The 21,170-nt window shown below is 40.1% G+C and overlaps 1 protein-coding gene across 1 annotated transcript; it reads right to left on the bottom strand.

Moving 5' to 3' along the window:
- Nucleotides 1-3,866: 3,866 nt before the first annotated feature.
- Nucleotides 3,867-19,644, bottom strand: eral1 (Era-like 12S mitochondrial rRNA chaperone 1). Its single transcript, XM_051937509.1, is given in 12 exon segments — nt 3,867-7,043; nt 10,412-11,084; nt 11,353-11,653; nt 13,686-13,798; nt 13,931-13,948; nt 13,951-13,991; nt 14,094-14,140; nt 14,233-14,310; nt 14,401-14,528; nt 14,700-14,748; nt 14,751-14,857; nt 19,277-19,644. Coding segments are annotated over 10 exon segments (702 nt in total). The 5' UTR covers nt 19,383-19,644; the 3' UTR covers nt 3,867-7,043; nt 10,412-11,084; nt 11,353-11,638.
- Between the last annotated feature and the right edge of the window lie 1,526 nt (nt 19,645-21,170).

The following is a 21,170-nucleotide window of genomic DNA, read 5'->3' as shown; positions in this document are numbered from 1 at the left end:
CATAGACTCAAAAACCAAGCATACGAAGAAAAGAACACTGTCCCTACGGTGAAACATGGAGGAGGCTCAGTAATGTTTTGGGGCTGCTTTGCTGCATCTGGCACAGGGTGTCTTGAAAGTGTGCAAGGTAGGATGAAATCTGAAGACTATCAAGGCATTCTGGAGAGAAATGTGCTGCCTAGTGTCAGAAAGCTTGGTCTCAGTCGCAGGTCATGGGTCTTCCAACAGGACAACGATCCAAAACACACAGCCAAAAACACCCAAGAATGGCTGAGAGAAAAGCGTTGGACTATTCTAAAGTGGCCTTCTATGAGCCCAGATCTGAATCCCATTGAACATATGTGGAAGGAGCTGAAACATGCCATTTGGAGAAGACACCCATCAAACCTGAGACAACTGGAGCTGTTTGCTCATGAAGAGTGGGCCAAAATACCTGTTGACAGCTGCAGAACGCTCATTGACAAATACAGAAATCGTTTAATTGCAGTGATTGCCTCAAAAGGTTGTGCAACAAAATATTAAGTTATGGGTACCATCATTTTTGTCCAGCCCTATTTCATTAGTTTGTTTTTTTAAATAATTATGTTAATCAACAATTCAAAAGTGATGGCTGATTTTGATTATTTAATTTTCAATAAATTTTGATTTATTGTTACTTTTGTGAGTTTCAAGTGATTTCAGTGAGAATTGTGGGTTTTTCCTTCTTTAACTGAGGGGTACCAACAATTTTGTCCACGTGTGTATACTACAGGCTGTTTTGCTGCATTAACTGAACTGCTGCTTTACACAAAGTCAGCGGAAAAACAAAGGATTACCTCCATACTGACCCCAACCACACATCAATAATGGTACAGAAAAAAAAACAAATCAGCATAAGAGTTACCAAAGTCCTGAATAAAATATAATCACAAAATGTGGACTAATGGATGACAAACAGGTCTGTTCAGAAAGTCAATTTAGGCTGAATTGCACATTCTGTCAAGAGAGTCAAAATAAAACAGAAAATTGCCAGAGCTTGGGAACAGCAACCAAAAGAGCCTAGTGGAAGTGAAAATGGCTGAGGGACATTTAATCAAATATTAGAATCGAATGTATGTATGTTTTTGACCAAGCAGATTTTGTCACATTTGCAAAAGACCTATAATAAAGGATTGTTTTTGGTGAACAAGACACGTTTTAATCATTCAGTCAGAGACAAACAAAACACTGTCATGAACTGCAGTGCTCAGAAACTTTGAGGAAACATTTCATTCTTATCTCATTTTGTCCTCAATAAGTTACATTGTGTAGATCAATTAAAAACAGAATTATTTACCCAGTGAGGTGGGGATTCAAGATCACTTATGTTTTCTAATTGGACAGATGGATATCCTAGAAGTTTAGTTGAATTCATGTTATACTGCGGGCTGCACAGCGGAGTAGTGGTTAGCACTTTCGCCTTGCAGCAAGAAGATCCCAGTTTGAATCCCGGGGGGGGCTGGAATCTTTCTGCATGGAGTTTGCATGTTCTCCCTGTGCATGCGTGGGTTTTCTCCGGGCACTCCGGCTTCCTCCACAGTCCAAAAATATGCTGAGGTTAATTGGTTACTCTAAATTGCCCGTAGGCGTGAAGGTGAGAGTGATTGTTCATCTGTATATGTAGCCCTGTGACAGACTGGCGACCTGTCCAGTGTGTCCCCTGCCTTCACCCGAGTCAGCTGGGATAGGCTCCAGCACCCCCGTGACCCTAATGAGGATAAAGTGGTGTATAGAGGATGGATGGATTATACTGTGATGATTAAGTGTTCCCTCAATTTTTCAGAGCAGTATACACCACCAGTCAAAATATGGACACACCTTCTCATTTAATGGTTTTTTTTTCATGACTGTTTACATTCCAGATTTTCACTGAAGGCATCAAAACTATGAATGAACACATCGAATTATGTAGTAAACAAAAGTGTGAAATAAGTCAAAACATGATGTATATTTTACCAAAGCACGGATTTCCACTGGTCTAATGTCCATTCCTTGTGTTTCTTGGCCCAAACAAATCTCTTCTGCTTGTTGATTTTCCTTAGTCGTGGTTTCTTAGCAGATATTTGACCACAAAGGCCTGATTGGTCAGTCTCCTCTGAACAGTTGATGTAGAGATGTGTCTGCTACTAGAACTCTGTGTGGCATTTATCTGGGCTCTAATCTAAGGTGCTGTTAACTTGCCATTTCTGAGGCTGGTGACTCACATGAACTTATCCTCAGCAGCAGAGGTGACTCTTGGCCTTCCTTTCCTGGGACGGTCCTCATGTGAGCCAGTTTCATCGTAGCACTTGATGGTTTTTGTGATTGCACTTGAGGATACATTCAAAATTTTTGCAATTTTCCAGACTGACTGACCTTCAGTTCTTAAAGTAATGGTGGGCTGTCATTTCTCTTTACTTAGCTGATTGGTTCTTGCTATAATATGAACTCTAACAGTTGTCAAATAGGGATGTAAACTGTGTACCAACCTGACTTCTGCACAACACAATCCTATTTAGAAGGCAAGAAATTCCACAAATGAACCTTGACAAGGCACACCTGTGAGCTGAAAATCGTTTCAGGTGACTACGTCATGAAGCTCTAAGAGAAGGCCAAGAGTTACAAAGCCATAATAAAAGCAAAGGGTGGCTACTTTGAGGAATCTAAAATTTAAAAAAAAAACATGTTTTGATTTTTTCCATTTTTTTCTTTACTACATATTTCCATATGTCATATTCATAGTTTTGGTGCCTTCAGTGAGAATCTGCAACGTAAATAATCATGAAAATAAAGAAAAACCATCAAATGAGAAGGCGTGTCCAAAGTTTTAACTGGTAGTGTACATATGCCCTTTAACTGGGCTGCCATAACTGATGAATGTACTTATGATTCAGTGAGGTGCTCTTTTGTGTGAATAAGCGATGCCTGTTGAGGCCACTTTTGAATTTTTGAGAAAAATCTTCCCACTTTGTCATGCCAAACTTTTCTATCAATAAACATGACAATAAAAGGGGAAAAAAAGAGTTGAATTTGGTCGTAACAACGGAGTCAGTGAGAGAAAGCTGTTGTTTGACCTCCACAGTGGTACATCTTACACAATTAACATTTTCCCACTAAAAATGTTGCAGTAATACAGATGTGAGTCTGCATCTGGAGTGCTAGCATATGTAGTTTTTAGCAGCTGGACAGTTTAAATCAATGGTATACTTTTGCATCAGTAAACCTCCTGTACAGCACATAGTCACTCTAAAAACAATAAATGAAGAGGTCAGATGCTTCATACCACTGAATTGGAAGTAACCAGAGTAAATGGGAAAAATAAAAATGATTCTCTTTCATACTGGCTCTCTTTTTTTAATCTATGTTGCCTTAGTCCTAATTAGTCGCTTATATTCAAAAATGATATCCACACTGATGTATTTTGCTCTGATATGAGCCAGTGGGGTTGTGGATGAGGGGAAATGAGGGGCACAACATGATGTAATGGGTTTAAATTTGCATTTTGGTTTTTATGCGAAAGAAAAAAAAATCTTCTATTTTCTTTCACCTAACAGCAAACAGGTTAACTAAACACCCAGCAAGCTTCTCTGATTGATTTGGATAGAGCCAGTTTGTCGCAGCGTCCTCCTCAAACTTATCTACGAATGCAAATGCAAACTTGCAGACGGAGCAGAAGCATTTCTGCAGCAGATAAAGAGCTGGGAGCAAAACAAACCACCCAGATAGTCCTACCTCCGTCTTTATCTGCGCCTACAGGAGGACCTCTCACACCCCAAACCAGATCCCACGCCCTAACTAGGGAGTGTGTTCCCATGGCAACGTCCTAAAAAAACATGTCAGGGTTCATACAGAGCATCCACACAGTAGAATAGAATTGAATTACAGGACTTTAATATTAAACATCACAGCCCTTGCTTCTGTAGGTAGACATGCAGAATATAATTGTGATAAATGAAGTTGACATTAAAATAGTGCTGTAAGTGAAGACGTGAGTGTACTGTGAATGTTTCTATATTTATCAGTGCTGCAAGAGGAGCCACAATACCTAAAAACGATGTAACTACATTATGTATTCTAGTGTACATCCTGCACTACATGGCTCTGATCATGTTTATTTACCACTTAACAAGCAGCAATTTTGAAATTTGAATTCAGTGAGTGTCGAGAAGAAGGCGGTGGAGCTAAAACCCCGCAGGAGGACTCCTTTTCGCCACAAAAACAGCTATTTTTTAAGGGATGTAGCCAAACTGTCAGGGATTAAAGACAAACCGCAGCAGGTAACCTGCTCCATCACAGTCCGGCCATAATTTGATGCTGTGAATTTGATGTGCGGGCGTCTATGTGACATATCTAATAAAAAAATACATCTCAGCTCTCCATATCCTGCAAGCTAGCTGAGCGTATGAAAAAGAAATACACCGCGTTTAATAAGTCAGATAACATGACATCAGCTGACATATCGGAGTATTAAATTCCAATCCATGAAACCATCGCACATAAATCCAAGGGCTGTGAGACTGGGAGGATTGAAGGGATGGTGAACATTAGATTTATTACCACACGGTGAGATAAAGTTCCAAGCTTTTTTAAAAGATGATGGAGGGACTGTGTTTCGGCTGACTGCTGGGTTCTTTTAATTAGCCATGTATGATGAAGGTCAAACTGAAGGAAATTCTGTAAAGTGGAAGAACATGTGTAATATGTATTTATATTGCTCCTGCTAAATGTCAGCTTTAGAGCAAGTTGGTGTTATAAATCCCTGAAAATGAAATGGCAATTAATTAACTCTTTCCTGATATAGCTTATGTTGCGTTTGCCCACTACATTTCTTCTAAAAGAACAGTATCTGCAGTGAAAATACAAATGGATTCACGTTCGTTTTTGCTATAAAGTCCAGCCGGGTGTAGTAAGGGTGTGGACCATCGCTGGACAGAGGCAATCAGGTCAGAACCAGATAAGGAAAAGTGTCGTCTGGTCCACCCGAGATGTCATCACTGTATGCTAATGAGGCAGGGGGGGTCCTTTAAGTGCCGCAGACCAGCATCGAGACCAGTTAGAAGACCGTGAAGCAGACGCAACACATGTGAGGGAAAGATACAACTGCATGCAAAGAGGTGAGTGTGGGAAGTGGGAGGTTAGCGAGGCCTCGAGGCGCTGCAGCAGGTGACAGTAACCTCTAACGAAAAGGGAATTCCCTTCTAATAGCATTGTTTTCCACACTATTAACATTTTGACCTTTTCTGCGTGCATCGCTAATGAGTCGTCTACCTTTGTCTTGCAGATCACAAACACAGCCAGACCTCACTGCTCTCGGTTTTGTCTTGTGCCCTGGACAGGATATCATCTTATACTGTAAGTTTATTAAAGAGACACTACAGTATAGATGATGTACTATCCAGGGTTTCATCCCCCCTGCCGCTATCAGCCACACTCAGACCTGACTGACTGAAGACTGAACACGCTGCAGAGGAAGGCCGTCAAACCGTTACCATTACTGAGTTTTAGTAATGGTAAGGGTTATACGGCCTTCGCTCAATGTCATCTAGACGAGGAAGGAAAAGGAGAAGCTGGTGGCTGATGTGATATTCATGAGCTTCTGGAAGACATGTTTTGATTCCAGTTTTGAGATGCATGTAAAATAAAGCTTACTGTTCTAAAAATGAGCGCCTCGTTATTTTTGGTACAACCTCATCTAAAGCAGGGTATCAGCATTCTAAACATCTCGTGTTTGAAGGATTACTTTAACGCGCCGGCTGACGTACACCGGCTTTAATACTTTGGAGCTGCAGTTGGCTTGTCTAAGTGGCGATCTCTGCTGTGCAACCAGCTTGTCTAATCACTGGGAAGCAGACGTTGTAGAGAGCAGGCAGAAAAAGCTGGAGGGGCTGACACAGCTTCTGTGAGACATTCAAGGCCTCTCCCTCCTTCACTCGCTTTAGGCCAGTTGCTGGTTATTCATCAAGATGCCCCGGATAGAGTAGCCGTTGAGTTAACTCACAGGCAGCAGGAAGGAATCTAATCACCATTATCTGACCCATTTTAGCATCAGGTTAGTGCTCCATTTTGCCATCCATTAGGGAGACAATTCAGCCCTCAGGGGCAGAGCTGGGCTTTATAAGAGCCAAAAAAGCAGAGGGAGGGAGAAGAGGGGTGAGGGTGGTTGGGTAAAGAGGGAGAAGAGAGGGGGGAAAAAGGAAGAAAGCAGCAGAACAAAAAGTGAGAGTCACAGGGACGGATGGCCACACTTCAAAGGCAGCGGAGAAAGCTAAAGTGGTGCATCAGGGACGTTTGAGTGAACATGACTGTGCAGGTCCTGCTTTAGTTTATCTACATGTTGGCCAAGTAAAAAGCTCTGAGAGCCAAAGATAAACCATCGGCCTTTTCCCAGCTCGCCAAACCTGCTCAGCCATGAACACAGTCAAACTTGTGTCAAAACATCCATTTGATGAGAGGCTGTGTCATGTTCGTTTCCAAAAATATATCACTGCTAAATAAGAGCCAATAATTCATTAGTTTTTTCTGCAACTTGTGTGAGCTGTGTTTAATCAACATTTAGACTTCTCCATGAAGTTGAAGCATGTTTGCCCACCACTATCAGAGCAGCATCTCCTAGGTAACAGCTCTACATAAATGTTTAATAATGTTTCCTGTGACTGTATGAAAGGATGCTGCTGATGCATAAAGACAGATGATGCAAAAGTCACAACACAAACTACAAGTTCCACTCTACAGATAGAACAGGTCAGTGAGAGTTGTGTGGGTGCTGAAGATGCCACCTGACAGCTCCACGTTACACTCATGATGACATCTTATCCCTCAGTCAACTCAAGGTCTGTCCTTTGCACAGTAAAAATACATCTCAAATCCAGGAGGATCTGTTTCCACCTCCTCAGAATGTCCCCATAAAAGTCCTTCCATCCTCTTCACTTTCTCAGCTTGACTGAGATCTTCAGCTTTACTTCCCTCAGGTAGATTTTACTCAGGTCTTCACTCGCCTCTTGGGCAATTCGTGCCACCATCTGGCCGGCCGTGCCGATCACCATCCTCTGCAGGTAGAAGAAATACAGCAACATCAGACACCAAACACACTGTAGGTTTTATTTGATGTAAGGAGAAAACAAGTGGAGTCTGATTCTGGGGGAAAGAAATGTTGACCGTTAGCTAGTTAGCATATTTAGCATGTCCCATATTTATTGTTCTTCTCACTCTCCCTGCTCCCTTTCCACTAGTCCTGTGCTTGAGGTACAAAGAAACAGTTTTGAAGCCACTTTGTTCGCTTCCCTTTTACAGACTCTGTATGAAGCCCAGATATTTGCCAGCACACACAGAACAGACAGTTACCAGACCATAAGCAGAATGAATTGAATCTGACAAAAACTCTATTGAGTTAAAATCGCTGACTTTCCCACTGAAAACACAGGTTGATAAGAAATAAAAGGTCCCTGTCCACAACAGCCTCTGATATCATCAGATATAGGAGTTGAGGATTTTTGGAGGGTGTAGAGGGTCTAGTATAAGATGATGAAATGCATCCTTATAAAAGGATAAAGCCCACTATGGCCCTGCTGACTGAAGACTGTAAAATATGTCTTCACTGTTTCATCCTGTGTGACTGCAGCACAAAAAAACTTGGCAAAGAAGAAAGATGTTGGTCCCTTATGCATTTTCCTATATTTTTAAACCATTCAAATGAATATTCTCTACCTCGATGTGTTCTACCTCTCTGGGCTTTGTGTGAGCCATGGTTTTCATCTAAAGGATAGTACTGAACTCTCAACTTAAAAGAAAAGTAGTTTTTGATTTATGTAAAGAAAAACAGACAACATAGCTTTGTGTTAGGAACTATTCATAAAGTAGATGAAACTGGTCAGCCATCGATCGGAGTTTTACCCATCGACATTTCTCCAGTCAATGCTGTGCTGAATGCAAAAGCTGGAGAATGGTGCTGGTCTGAGTTACTCTTCTAGGAGGTCACTGGCCTTGAAACACGTCAGTTCCACAGATGTAGCTTCAAATATTCTTTGTCATCAAATATGCATGCTTCAGAAAGGCTGTTCAAATATTTACGAGTTAAAAACACAAGGAAAAAGGAATTTGGAGATATGGGGGAATGGCAAATAAATATCAGAAGCCATCACAGAGGCTACAGGTGTCAGTGAGAGAGGTACAGATTTCACTTCCTTCAGGCATGTGCCAGCCACGAGCTCAGCGTCTGGAATAATACGTCAAACTGGGCTATTTCTATTAAAGGAGCCGCCAAATAAAACAAGCATCTGATTGTAGTGGTTGTGATGACAAACAGGTTGTGAGACTTTTTGGACTTCTTTGAATGCGATCATGCCACATTCATTTTGTCAGTTCTACCAGTATTAAATTAATGCTGAAATCACCCAGATTACACGTTAGATTGATAAAGTGCTCTATTCTTCTATGACTCTAAAGTGAAATTTCAGAGTTACAGTCGCAATGTGTACGTAAAACAAACTACAATTTCTACCTTGTGGTTAGATGCCTCCACCAACCAGTTTAACTGCAGATTACATGCATGTCTACACTACATAATAAACATAATGAGGACTTTGAAGTATGTAGGCTCATTGAGAGATTCCTTGCCTGTGTTCACAAACTTGGCAAAAAAAACCCTGATAAACCACAAAGTTTTAGCCACGATAGTAGACGATGTTTCAATTATGGATTCTGCTGAAGAGAAACTTCAAATCCTAAAAGGTGAACTCCTCTCACACATCTTCAACACAGGGGATCCTTTCAATCAACACAGTTCAAAGCCGGGTTTCTCAAGATTTGGGTCCTCAATTTGGGATTTGACCAAATCATACACTGCATATAAAGATGGACAGCACTAATAGGTTTCCTGAAAAGTGGTTTTGAAGTTCAGTGTTGTGGCTCCATCTGTCAACATCTTTGCAGGATCTGACTCCTAGTGACTTCTGGCTAATCTAACAAGAGTTGGAACCCGAGTGGACCTTGTTTCTGGTCCATGATTGTCCTGTGACCAACCTCAGAGCAGAAAAACCTTTAATTATGCATAATATTAAGAATTAATACAATCTAAATGGATGAGTCACATCAAAATCTACCCTCCATTCAGATGTCTAGTTGAAATTAGCTGCAGAGATGACAACCGTTTTTGTACCAGGCAGTCAATGTGTCTATTTCTGCATTAAACCTGGACATTTTAATATGTCAGTATATGGGAATTGAGAAGCTTTCAGATCCAGCTTCAAGTGAACATTGAAGGAGCTGCAGTTTTTGGCACTTGCAACTTGCCTTCAGATTTTTAGCCCTGAGAGGTTGCTACTTGGACCATGTGAAAAAAAGGGTCACAGTCTCTCTTTCTGTGCCTGACTTATAATGTTAATAAATTACCAGATCATTATGATGCCACAGTGAAATCTGGATATTTTGGGTATGAAGTGTGATCGCGTCATCGTTTTATCCTATTAGACATTTTTGTTAAATGATGTCATACAGTATATGAGTTTTTGAAATATGGTCAAAAATGTCTTTTCTGACCTTTGATCTCAAAATTCTTCATTCTTGAGTCCACGTGAATGTTTGGGCACAATTTGAAGAAATTAGCTCAAGGTACTCCTGAGAACTCAGGGTCTCAGGAACCGGATAGACAACTCCAAAACACCTCCAGTCACGGCTGTCACTGGTGTGGAGGTGTAATGAGACAGGTATGAAACAAAATTCAATAAAAAAGCCAAACAAGACGAACAGGCGAAGGCCAAGCTAGCAGTTTTGTGAGGCTGCACTTTCAGTGTTTGTTCAAAATATTGGACAAATGAAAAGTTTGACCTCATGATGCCACTGGATGAAAGGAAAGAGGACATACACACTGATCAGACACAACATTAAAACCACCGACAGGTGAAGCTACTAACACTGATCCTTTGAATCCTGACATTCATGTGGAAGTTGCTTTGACATTTATAACCCACCTAAACGTTGTTCCAGAAAAAGCACAACCACCATACCAGCAGCCCCCCCAGCAGGACTGTAGAAACTGCCCAGGACCAGCTGGAGGAACTCAATGAAGAGCCCGATCCATTCACCTGGCCTCCAAACTCCCTTGATCCCAATCCAATCAAACACCCACAGGATGCATCAGAACAAGCCTGATCCACAAACGCCGCACAACACAATCCACAGGACCCAAAGGATCCACTGCCAACATCCCAGACAGCAGAGGACTCCTACAAAGGTCCCCTGTCTGGGCCCTGATGGATCAGAGTGGTTTTAGTGGCACCAAGGCGACCTTCACATTATTAGGCAGGTGGTTTTATTGTTGTGGCACATCATCGTATACATTAACCTTACTTACTGACATTTTATACAAGCAGCTGGACATACTGTGTTATAAAAGCCATAAATGTGTGACAGCACTTACCACGTGAGTTTCTTTCTTGGCGTAAAGTTTCACAGAAATATCGAGCTGATCATCTTCTCTATCTTGCCAGAGTTCAACAGACTGAAAACAGAGACATTTTTATGTTAGAGATGTACTTATCTCTAGAAAAGCCAAAGCAGTTACTCCATATAACAACAGTCCTGATAGTAACTGATCGAGAACACAGTTAAGTTTTGGTGCGATTCTCCACTCGTGGGGGCAGGAATATTACAATAGCTGTAAATACAGTTCAACATGATAAACAGCTTGAAAAGAACAAAGAAAATATACCCAGAATTTGAAATGACATAATGACCCTCAAGCCTGCACATTGAAAAGCACAAATGAAGCAGGTGGAGCTGGAGTCAGTAACTGCATCACGTCAACACGATAGAACGAATGCTGGACCTTAAATAGGCAACAGCATCAGCAGTGAGATGTGACGGGAGTCGACAGTTTGCCGTCAGCTTGTCATCACACTGTGACTTAGGAGTGCCCCCGCAAACATGGTTCACTAGTCACCTGTGTCATCTGAATAGGGCACTTCCTGGGGCAGATACTCCAGAAGCTTTTCTCGGATGGTGTTGGTGCAGATGTCCTCCGGACTCTGATCAGTCAGGACTTCACTGTGGTACTGCCATGATCCTGGTTTAGCTGCAACCATAAAGTACCTCTACAAGAAAAGACAGAAATATCCAGTTAACCAAAATTATGCAAATATAAAAGTTTGCATGTTGATAAAAACCTTCATTATAAGTATTATCTTTGAGTTCATTAGTTTTCTGTGACTTAAAATTTTCATTTGAGCTTTCCAGTGAGTGTTGGTTCAGAACAGAAGTCTCTGTTCTTTGAGCTTCAGCAGGGGTTGGTGTTATTTTAACGGGGTTACAACAGGCATTGTGAACATCACAGTTCTTCTTGCTGTGACCATGAATGTTTACCTTCAGCGTCTCCACGTCCTCTCTCTCCACAGAGGACAGCATGAAGACGTCTTTGAAGTGAGGGCCAGCCCTGCTGGCTCCTCAGCACATTCAGCTGTCTTTGCTCAGTGTAGAGTTGGCTTGTGCTGTCCTCGTGTACCGTGTTTCTTCATCAAACGATAACTCTGAATCCTTCTCTGACCTCTTTCAGCCCATGGAGGCTTGATTACTGGCCTGACCCGCATTCTATGTCCATTCACCACTCACACGTCAGCTGTGCTTGTGATGTCCAGCATCCTGTCCTAGCCTACACCTGGTCCACCTGAAAGACAGAAGAACATCAGTGGGAGCATTGGAGAGCTTGTATGCAGCCACAAACATTATTCAGATTTTTTTTGATGAATGAAAAAGTGTTGGCCTATAATATACTTCTTTACTGTCAACAAATCTTTTGAAACCAAAACCCAGCAAAGGAAGGATTCCTCAAGTATGGCTGTGTAGCAAACATCTGGTCGTTTGGACACATCTTCTCATTTAACGTTTTTTCTTTTTTTCATGCCTATTTACATTGTAGATTCTAAACTGAAGCATCAAACTATGAATGAACAACCATATGGAATTATGCAGGAAACAAAAAGTGGTGAAATAAGTCAAAACATGTTTTATATTTTTAGATTCTTCAAAATAGCCGTCCTTTGCTTTGATAACTGCTTTGCACACTCTTGACATTCTCTCAATGTTTCTGTGCAGCAAAATACTCACTGTGGTGCCAGTTGACTCTTAACTGTTTTTGGAAAATGATTGTGATGATGTCTTTCTTAAAAATTAAGCTTTACATCCTCAATTTTTAAGTATTGGCAGACGCTTCCAGAAGCTTCTGTGGGATGAACTAACAACTGGTTTTGTTTTTTAATGACATTTATTGACAATGACATAAACACTAAACATTGGCAGCTATTCTTTACCATCAGACAAAATATACAGTTAAGATGTTATCAGTGTAAAAAGGTTTTAAACTGTTTGGGGTCTGAGCCATATTTTTCTGGAGCCTCAACTCTCTTGATATATATAAAAACAATAATAATGCATATATAAATGTAGACACAAGCACAGCATGGACCATTTGAACATGTACACCACAGTGCTGTCACATTCCAGTTACAAAACTAGAAAGCACTCAGAGCGGCAGACCTCCGCCAAGGATAGAGAGGAAAACAGGAAACCCATGCAGTAAAGGATTCATGAGCTGGAATCAAACCTGCGTCTCTGACACAGTTCTGCTTATGAATCACCTTCTTAACCAGTTGAGCTATCTGGACACCTTGCTCCAATTGTTGGACGACATATTAACCTATGATGTTTTTGTCCTATTTTGGACCACATACTAAAAAATTCAAGTGATCCAGAATCTTTTCCAGATTGCCACCAAAATTAAATCAGCTCTTCCTCTTACCATAGTCTACATCCCCTCAAATTTCATGTGAATCTGCCCAGGCGTTTTTGAGTTATCTTGCTAACAGACAGACAGACAGACCGAGACACAAACGCCGGGTGTCACATAACCTCCTTGGTGGAGCGTAACTAAAGAAGTTCAAAGGAAAAGTCAACTCATTTAATTTCCACAACAAACAACGATTTGCAAAAGTTTAGTCTTTACATTTGTCACCCCAAACCTCATGTGAAAAACAAAAAATACCTTCTGTTACACGGGCAAACCAAACTATGTGAAACTTCATTACAGTTGTCTATATTCCAAGTACATTTTGTCTTGGTGTGTTTTATTTATGCTACTTTGCAAAGTGTGACCATAGTAGGAACACATCTTTATGTAGCATAACACAATGAAAGCTGCTATATTGAGGCATTAAGTACTCTCTGAAGGTAGATCTCTAAATGTTTGGGATACAGCAAGGATCCCCAGTCACGCATGTAAGATAAATATGTACATAAAACATTGAATTATTGCTTTCATTATTTTTGAACGTGTCCAAAAATAACACAGTGCCTTCAGTGACAGATCACAAAGCGCCTTAATGGATTATAAGAACATGTGATAATGTGTTGTAATGCCTGACCGGTTGTACAGTGAGCAGCTACATACACTTATCACAGAGATATTAGCAAAGTATGAACTCGGGCAACAGATTAAGGGTTAAACAGGTCTCTATTGAACAGAAAAGATTTTGTACAGACAAGAATCTTCTGTGGATATTTTGAACAAATACTGACTGGGGGTTTTAATAAGGCCCACAAAAGAATCTCTACAGTGCGTACAGCTGTGTAGATTCTGTTGATATGAATGGTATCTGATGACACTGTACCCAGTGTATATTTATTATTCTGGGAAGGGATACCTTATTGAGGACAAGGATCGCTGGGATGTGCGGGTGCTCGGCCAGACATTTCAGCACCTCGAAGTCAAGCTTGCTGCACATCCATCTGTCTGCCACATCCACCATGATTACCACTGCAAATGGACACAGTTCCAACTATAAATCTTTCATACTCAGCATTGCTAATGTTAAATCAGCATCAAAAAGAAAACTGCAGCTCTGGTTTTGTCAATAACTAAATACAACTCAGAGTAAATATATCATACTTAGGTCGGCTTCTTTACGGTACTCCAAGGATCTACAAGCAAAGACTTCTCCAGCTGGTGTCTGTGAAGACAGAGAATCCACTCATATATAACTCCCTACAACACAACCACAATGGAGGCTACAGACTTTAAATAACACCAGATATCTGCATAAGAGAGCTACCTTTTGACCTTTGACGGGGTTGTGAGACCAGGAGTGTCCAGTAAAACCTACAAAGAAGCACACACATTTATTGACAAAGGCATCAGCTTTTGGGAAACATTAATAAAATGCAACAGAAGGGTTGTGAAGAGAGTCTTACTATTTGTGTATCCTTCTCTGTCAGGACACCGAGTGCTCGTGAGCGGGTGGTGTGTACTTTCTTGGATACAGCAAACACCTTTAAGAGACGATCATTGATTTTACAAAGTAAGCACTGCCTCCTTCACAAACATACCATAGCACACAGGCTTATAGGACAGACACAGACCTTTCTGCCAAGGAGCTGGTTGGTCAGCGTGGATTTCCCAGCATTTGGAGCACCTATTATAGCCACTTTCAAAACCTTGGAGTCATCAGGCTGATCTGGATGTCTCAGCAACAATGATAACTTTTCACCTAAGAAAACAAAATGAATCATTAGACAGTAAAAATGACATCAGTTTAAATATGAGCTAAAAATCAGATTTGCTGTCAGGAGAATATCTGCATTTTTTTTTGGAAAGAGGCAAGGCCAGAACGATCAGACAAGTTTAGAGATGCAAATCTCTGAGGCAGTGGTCCGGTTACCGCTATCTGGTGGAACTGAGGCTGGAAGGCGATTAAATGTTGCCGTCTGCTGCTGCTTTGGCCTTTCATCAGTCTGTTGAGAAATGCCTCTGATGTAATAAAACAAGCAGGAGTGAAGATAAATCCGTTCCTCCTTCCTCGGCTGCAGGCAGCATTTCCTGTAAAGACAGCAACATCTCCATCACCTTCGCTGCCAGCAGGGCCACAACGCAACTGACAGATTCTGCTTACTTGAAGTTAATGTGACACAGAATAATGATGTATTCAAATGTTCCTTGTCAAAAAAGCACATTTCATAAAATAAATAACAGAAACACTTCTTCCAAACAAGTAGCACTTTTGGGAATCACATAACTAGAAATCAATAGATGCATTACACAGCTGTGCCCCAGACTGCCCAACTTAAAATGCCTTGTGAAATTTTTTAAACTGCTAGTAATGCTAGCATGTTTTCCTTTTTGATCCAAAAGGTAATTAATTCCAGTTAGTGGTAACGTGAAACAAACCGCAACAACACGAAAGAAAACTGTGAGCAAAGCAATTAGATAATGTAAACAATTCAGGACATAAATTGCTGTTTCATAGTGAGAAAAGCTGTTAAAAGATAGGGATAACGAACATGAAAACATTTTTGTTTACAGGAAGAAAATTCAGTAAAGTTTGAAGCAAAAACATTATTTAGTTTATTTCAATAATTATTATGATTACTATAAATATTGATAGTTCACTGAAAACTACTGCTGGAACAATTAACTGAGCACCAGAAAATGATCAGTTATTTAAATTAATAATTTATCAAGAAGACATGCTAAACATTAGCTATGAGTTTCGCTGCTGGCTTGACAACATGAGCAATTTGTAGAGATATGTTTTTAAAGGTTCAGTGACACTGTATTGGACAGTTGACCAGATTTATTGTTGTATAATTACCAGATCTGCTGAAAATACTTCAGATTACTCCACAACAGACCATCAGCAGCACTTGTTGAACAATGTAGATGTACTATAGGGTCATTCAGTGAAATGACCAGATATTCCTTGGGGTTGTTGCTGCCACCATCTTCAAATTAGTCCTAAATTTGCATGCCCATTAGAGCAGTCACAAAAGTACTTTCTATGCAAAATTGTAGGCCTGTAGCTCAATAGTTTCTGAGTTGTGGGGTCTGAATTTTCAGAATTTGGCTATAAATAAAGCCTCGCCAGTGTTTTTGTTGCATCTTTAAGTGGTTATTTCTCAGCCTCTAGACCAGGGATGTCAAACTCATTCCACAAAGGGCCGGTGTGGCTGCAAGTTTTTGTTCCAACTAACAGCATCACACCAGACCTGACTCATTTAAATCAAACGATCTCAGTCTCCAGACAGGTGATTGGTCAGACTGTGTGCTCTAGGCTACAGCATTTAGTTCCAACATAGCTACAGCACACGGTCTGACCAATCACCTGTCTGGAGACTGAGATCGGTTGATTAAATGAGTCACGTCTGGTGTGATTGCTGCTTAGTTGGAACAAAAACCTGCAGCCACACCGGCCCTTTGTGGAATGAGTTTGACATCCCTGCTCTAGACATACCAGAGAGCTGTGAGTTGGTAAACAAGGCCTCTGCATGTAGCTCGTGCCCCACAAACATCCCCAGGTGTTTCCCTACACCTTCAGGCCATGGGGGCTTGCTAAAAATGCTAAAAATTAAGAGATACCTACTCACGAGTGGGGTTTGGGACCTTAAGAGTACTAGAAATACTGCACAGAAGTGTTCTAACACCCCTGGGTCCCATTCTACACAAACTTGTGTGATAACTTAGCAAACTGGAGCTTTCTAGGTACCCTCAGTTTGGAAAATAGAGCTCCCAAAGTTGGACGAGATTTTAATTGGCTATTTTTGGTGACAAAAATCTCAGTGTGGGACAGGTACCAGAGACCCCAAATTGTTCTACAAGACAGTTCCATCTGTCTTCTATCACTGTACAAAAAAGCAGCAGGGTTATATTGGTAGTTACTGAGATATTCTTACTCAAAATGGCATTGGTAATGTCAAATGTTTTTTTGCTTTCAGTACTTTAAAATTGGGACACAAGTATTAGTAGTCATTCCAATGGTAGTACTGTGTATGTTTTGTTCTTTTTTGAAATGTTAGCTGGTTAAAAGATGACTAACTTCAAAAAGTGCAATGGTACAACTTAGGTATTACCTAAGTTATACCATTGGAATGACTACTAATACTTGTATCCCAATTTAAAGTACTGAAAAGCAAAAAAGTGTCATCATTGACATTTTATAGACAAAAAATGTTTGTAGAAATAAAAACAACAACAACAATGGAAACGATCAGTTGTAGTTTGTGATTATCGTTGCAGCACTAGTATGAGCATAATTTTGTGACATCACAACCGCAGGCCCGGCGACCAGTAAAAGGGACAACCTGAACCCTTCCACCCTGCAGTGAGGTGATTTGTCATTTTTCTGGCATGGTTTGGGTCCACTTGTTCCACTTGATGATCAGTAGAGCATGTGGGATCACTGGAGAGTTTGATGAAAATGACCTGAATCATAAGCTATGACTTTCCACAGCCCCAGATCTCAACCTGCACTGACACAGACTACACACCGTCTTATCAGCTCACAAAAAGAAAACAGGAATCAGTACATCGCAACTGTGCACTCAGAGAGGACCAGCTGGGTGACAAAGATGGTCACATCCCCCAGACCACCTTTGCAACTTGCGGGAACTTAATACGTCTGTCCCGTGTGTTGTCAATGGTATTGTGAAATATTGGCTTAGTATGTCAAATACTTTCTTAAAAATTTTTAAGCAGACTGTAGGCCTCAGTTTCAAGTAGTTTTTTCCTGACATTGAAAATTTGAGGCTATTCAAATATCAATATCTCAAACACAATTCAAGATAAAAGCCTGACAATTTTTACTTATTTGTTTTACTAGCATGTAATAGCAGTTTCAGCCAACCCCTTTAGTTTGCTGCTTTACTTTTACTGATGGCTGAGTTGGATTTGTGTCTTGATATGTGCAGATAAAGATGAGTAGAAATGCATCCAGTTCTTCCCAATGACCATTTATTTGCTTGATTGAATGTACAGATAAGTTGAAAAAAAAATGACAAAGCTTTAAACTAAAGAGTCTATTAAGAAGGCTGGGTGTTTTGTTTGATTTTGGCCAGGATCGATTATTTATGTCTAAGTCCCCTGGATGTGAACAGCAAAAAATTTTTGATGGCGAATTTTGAACACACTGAATTTTTAACTGGTTTTTAGAATTTGATGAGCTAAATTCAGGCATGAAAAATCACATACATCATTTTGATGCAAAAAAAAATTCAAAGTAAGAAATTCAGCAGCTTTTAAAATTCAGAATCTGATGAGTCTGATTTGCTTCCATATTTGTCTGTCTGTTGGCAACATTACTCAAAAACAGACTAATGGATCTGGATGAAATTTTCAGGGAAGGTCAAAAATGATACAACGATCAAGTGTTTAGATGTTTGGCAGTGATGCGGCTTATAGTCTGGATCCATGGATTTGTTAAAGATTATTGTATCATTGCAGATGCGGCATGGCATCACTGTAACTATGACAACAAGTGAAACACTACGTCAGCTGCCTGCTGACCATCACATGATTGCAATCCTACTACAAATCAAACCCGCTGCGGACCACAAACTGTTTAAAGATTTCATCCATCCAGCATCCATGCAACCACTGAGCAGCCTTGGTGGAGTACTGCGCTCTGTGAGTGCCTTTTTTGCTCAGTATAATAACATTGTTTTTTACTGGAGGGAATCTAAATTCTCCCAAATTTTTAATATTTAAACATATTTTCTAAAAAAGGAAACTGTTTTTATTAACAATCTGTTTTTACTGGTGGGGATATGGAAGCAACAGATGAAAATGTACTGTTCTCAAACGGAAAAGTCACAACTTTTCTACAATTCTACAATTTCATTTTGCAGATGCTTCTATCCAAAGCGATGTAGTCAGGAGAAAATCACCTGGATAAGAGCCATAGAAGTTCACATGTGATAACAGGATCGTGGTGTAGACAGGCAGTGCAGACGTAATAGGGTTTTTTTTTATTTTTAAATGTATTTTTTATATTTATTCATTTTCAGTCTGTCAAGTGCAAAGGTGTTAAATGAATAGCTGGATTTTAGTCTTTTGTTAATGACTGAGAGAGACATTGGTATCTAGTACAGAATTTCAACCAAAGTGTAGTTTGGTAGCCTGAAGCTTAACCAGTTGCGATACTAAGGCAAATTTTCATCTCACATTTCAGATAAACTATACAATCTGCCATTTATTCGGTATGTACAGTGTTTACTCACCCACACAAACTTTCAGATGACAAAGGCATTATAGTGAGGTTTATTGAAAACAGTACAAGACTTTATCCATGTTAGCATCAGGTATGTACCTCAGCATTGATATGTTTGACGACAGTGGGCTAACTACTGAGCTTAAGGTCACAATTTCTACATTCTGTGTTCAAGTCACGCTCTAATAAAGACCGAACATGTTTTATTAGATACAAACTGTGATAACTAAGGGGTAGTGAACCGTTCAGTGCCTGACCTGCAGTGAGGAGCCATGACGCAGACTCCTGTGGACCAGACACGACGAGCGGCCTGGACAAGATGGCGGCGTCTCTGAGGCAACGTCCAAAAAGCCGCAGAGCCATGAAACCCTAGAGACAGCAGCGGCTCACACAGAAACACGGGACCTTTGGTTTGAGAGGTGAGACGCTTGTTTACAGTCACATTGCCTACAGGATGACACCATGTTGCTTTGACCAACGAGGGACATGTTCCGCTCTGAGGAGCGTCCGTTAAAAGGGCTGAGAGGAAACTGCAGCGTCTCCTACTGGCCGACAGGAGCACTGCAGGATGCTCCTCCATACCACCAGTGTGCCTCCACCATCAGCCTGTGCTGGTCCCCAGAGCTGCAGGGAAACCTCTTATACTTCAACAAAAACACCAATTCCACAGTGTAGGCATAGTCTGTTCTAAGCGCTGCATTTTAATTCAGTTGGTTTCTTTTACAGGAATAAATCATGTTTCCTGCTGTACTTTGAAAATGCTTACTGAGGCAATTTTTCTATCAGTCCTGGATTATGTTGACATTTTATACCTGCATGCATCAGCTGTCACTCTTAAGCCCCCTGACGCTGTTTGCATTTAGATATATTGTTGGTAATAATTGCAGTACTCATCAGTATGCTAAGGTCCCTCTCTCGAAGGAGTGATAGACACTGGGTTTTATTAATTTATAAGGCCTTTACTGTTTGCTTTTTTTTTTACCACCTGATATTACTTCATTGCAGTCTTTAAATATGGGCTCTTATCATACACGCTCAAATGACTAGACTACACAGCAGGTGCAGGATATTTTTATAGAGCTTTAAAAAAAGTCAATTTTTACTCACTGTGCACCTGCAACGTTCAACAATATGCAAAATATTTAAAGCTGGACTCATTTATATGTTTGGGGGAATTCAGTTTTTTAATTTCATTTCATTTTAATCCCATCCGTTCTTATTTTAGCTGACTCATTTGTTTGTAAATTTGAAATAGTATATTTCTTATTTTAGTAACTTTGCTTTTGGATTCTTTTTATTTTTATCTAGCCTTCTTATTTGTGTCTCTACTCTGTAAATGAGGCCTCAATACGTCACCATACTCTGAGTTTATGCGAGGTTGCATTGATTAATTAATGCATTTTAATTTATACTGAAGTAAAGAAGAAAAGTATTGGCTTCGATATATACACAAAGTACCAAAAATAGACTACATATTATGCAGAATGGCATATTTTAGAATAATGTATCTTATATTACTGAATTACAATGACTGATGCATGAATGGATTTTTCCCTTGAAGGTTGAAGCTGGTTAAGTATTTATCTGCTTAATTGTTTGAAAATCATTTGTTTCTCAAGGTACAAAGTTTTACTTTACTCTGTAATATTGAATCTAAATAAATTTCTTTATTATATTTTGTACCATTAAATTAAATCTACAAAGTAGCTAAAGTTATCAAATAAATGTAGTGGAGTAAATGTGTAACATTTGCCTCTGAAAAATAGCAGAAGAAGAAAAAACATGAAATTTGCAAGTAGGTACTTAGTTTCAACCATGGCAAACAGTAATTTGATCCAAAGCCTCAGATTAAATGTGTTTTGTCAGAATCAATCCCAGATTAAAATGTTTCTTGTTTGATAGGCTTTGACTTACGCTATTTACATGTGATCTAAATATATATATGATTTATGCTGATATGCAACTACTCTCTACAGTGGTTTCATACAAACTGTTTCAGTAGAAGAAGTCTAATTGCTTGAAATGAAATGGTAGATCAGGATGATTGCGGGAGAGCAGGGCAACAGAAAGGGACCAAAGGATGAGATGGAAGATAATCCAATTTTAAGGAGGTCTGTGCGTATACAGAGAGGAACACTGCTCTGCAGGCCT

The sequence above is a fragment of the Acanthochromis polyacanthus genome, chromosome 17 (genome assembly GCF_021347895.1).
Source record: "Acanthochromis polyacanthus isolate Apoly-LR-REF ecotype Palm Island chromosome 17, KAUST_Apoly_ChrSc, whole genome shotgun sequence".
Classification (NCBI taxonomy): Eukaryota; Metazoa; Chordata; class Actinopteri; family Pomacentridae; genus Acanthochromis; species Acanthochromis polyacanthus.
This window is presented reverse-complemented; position numbering and strand designations above follow the sequence as displayed.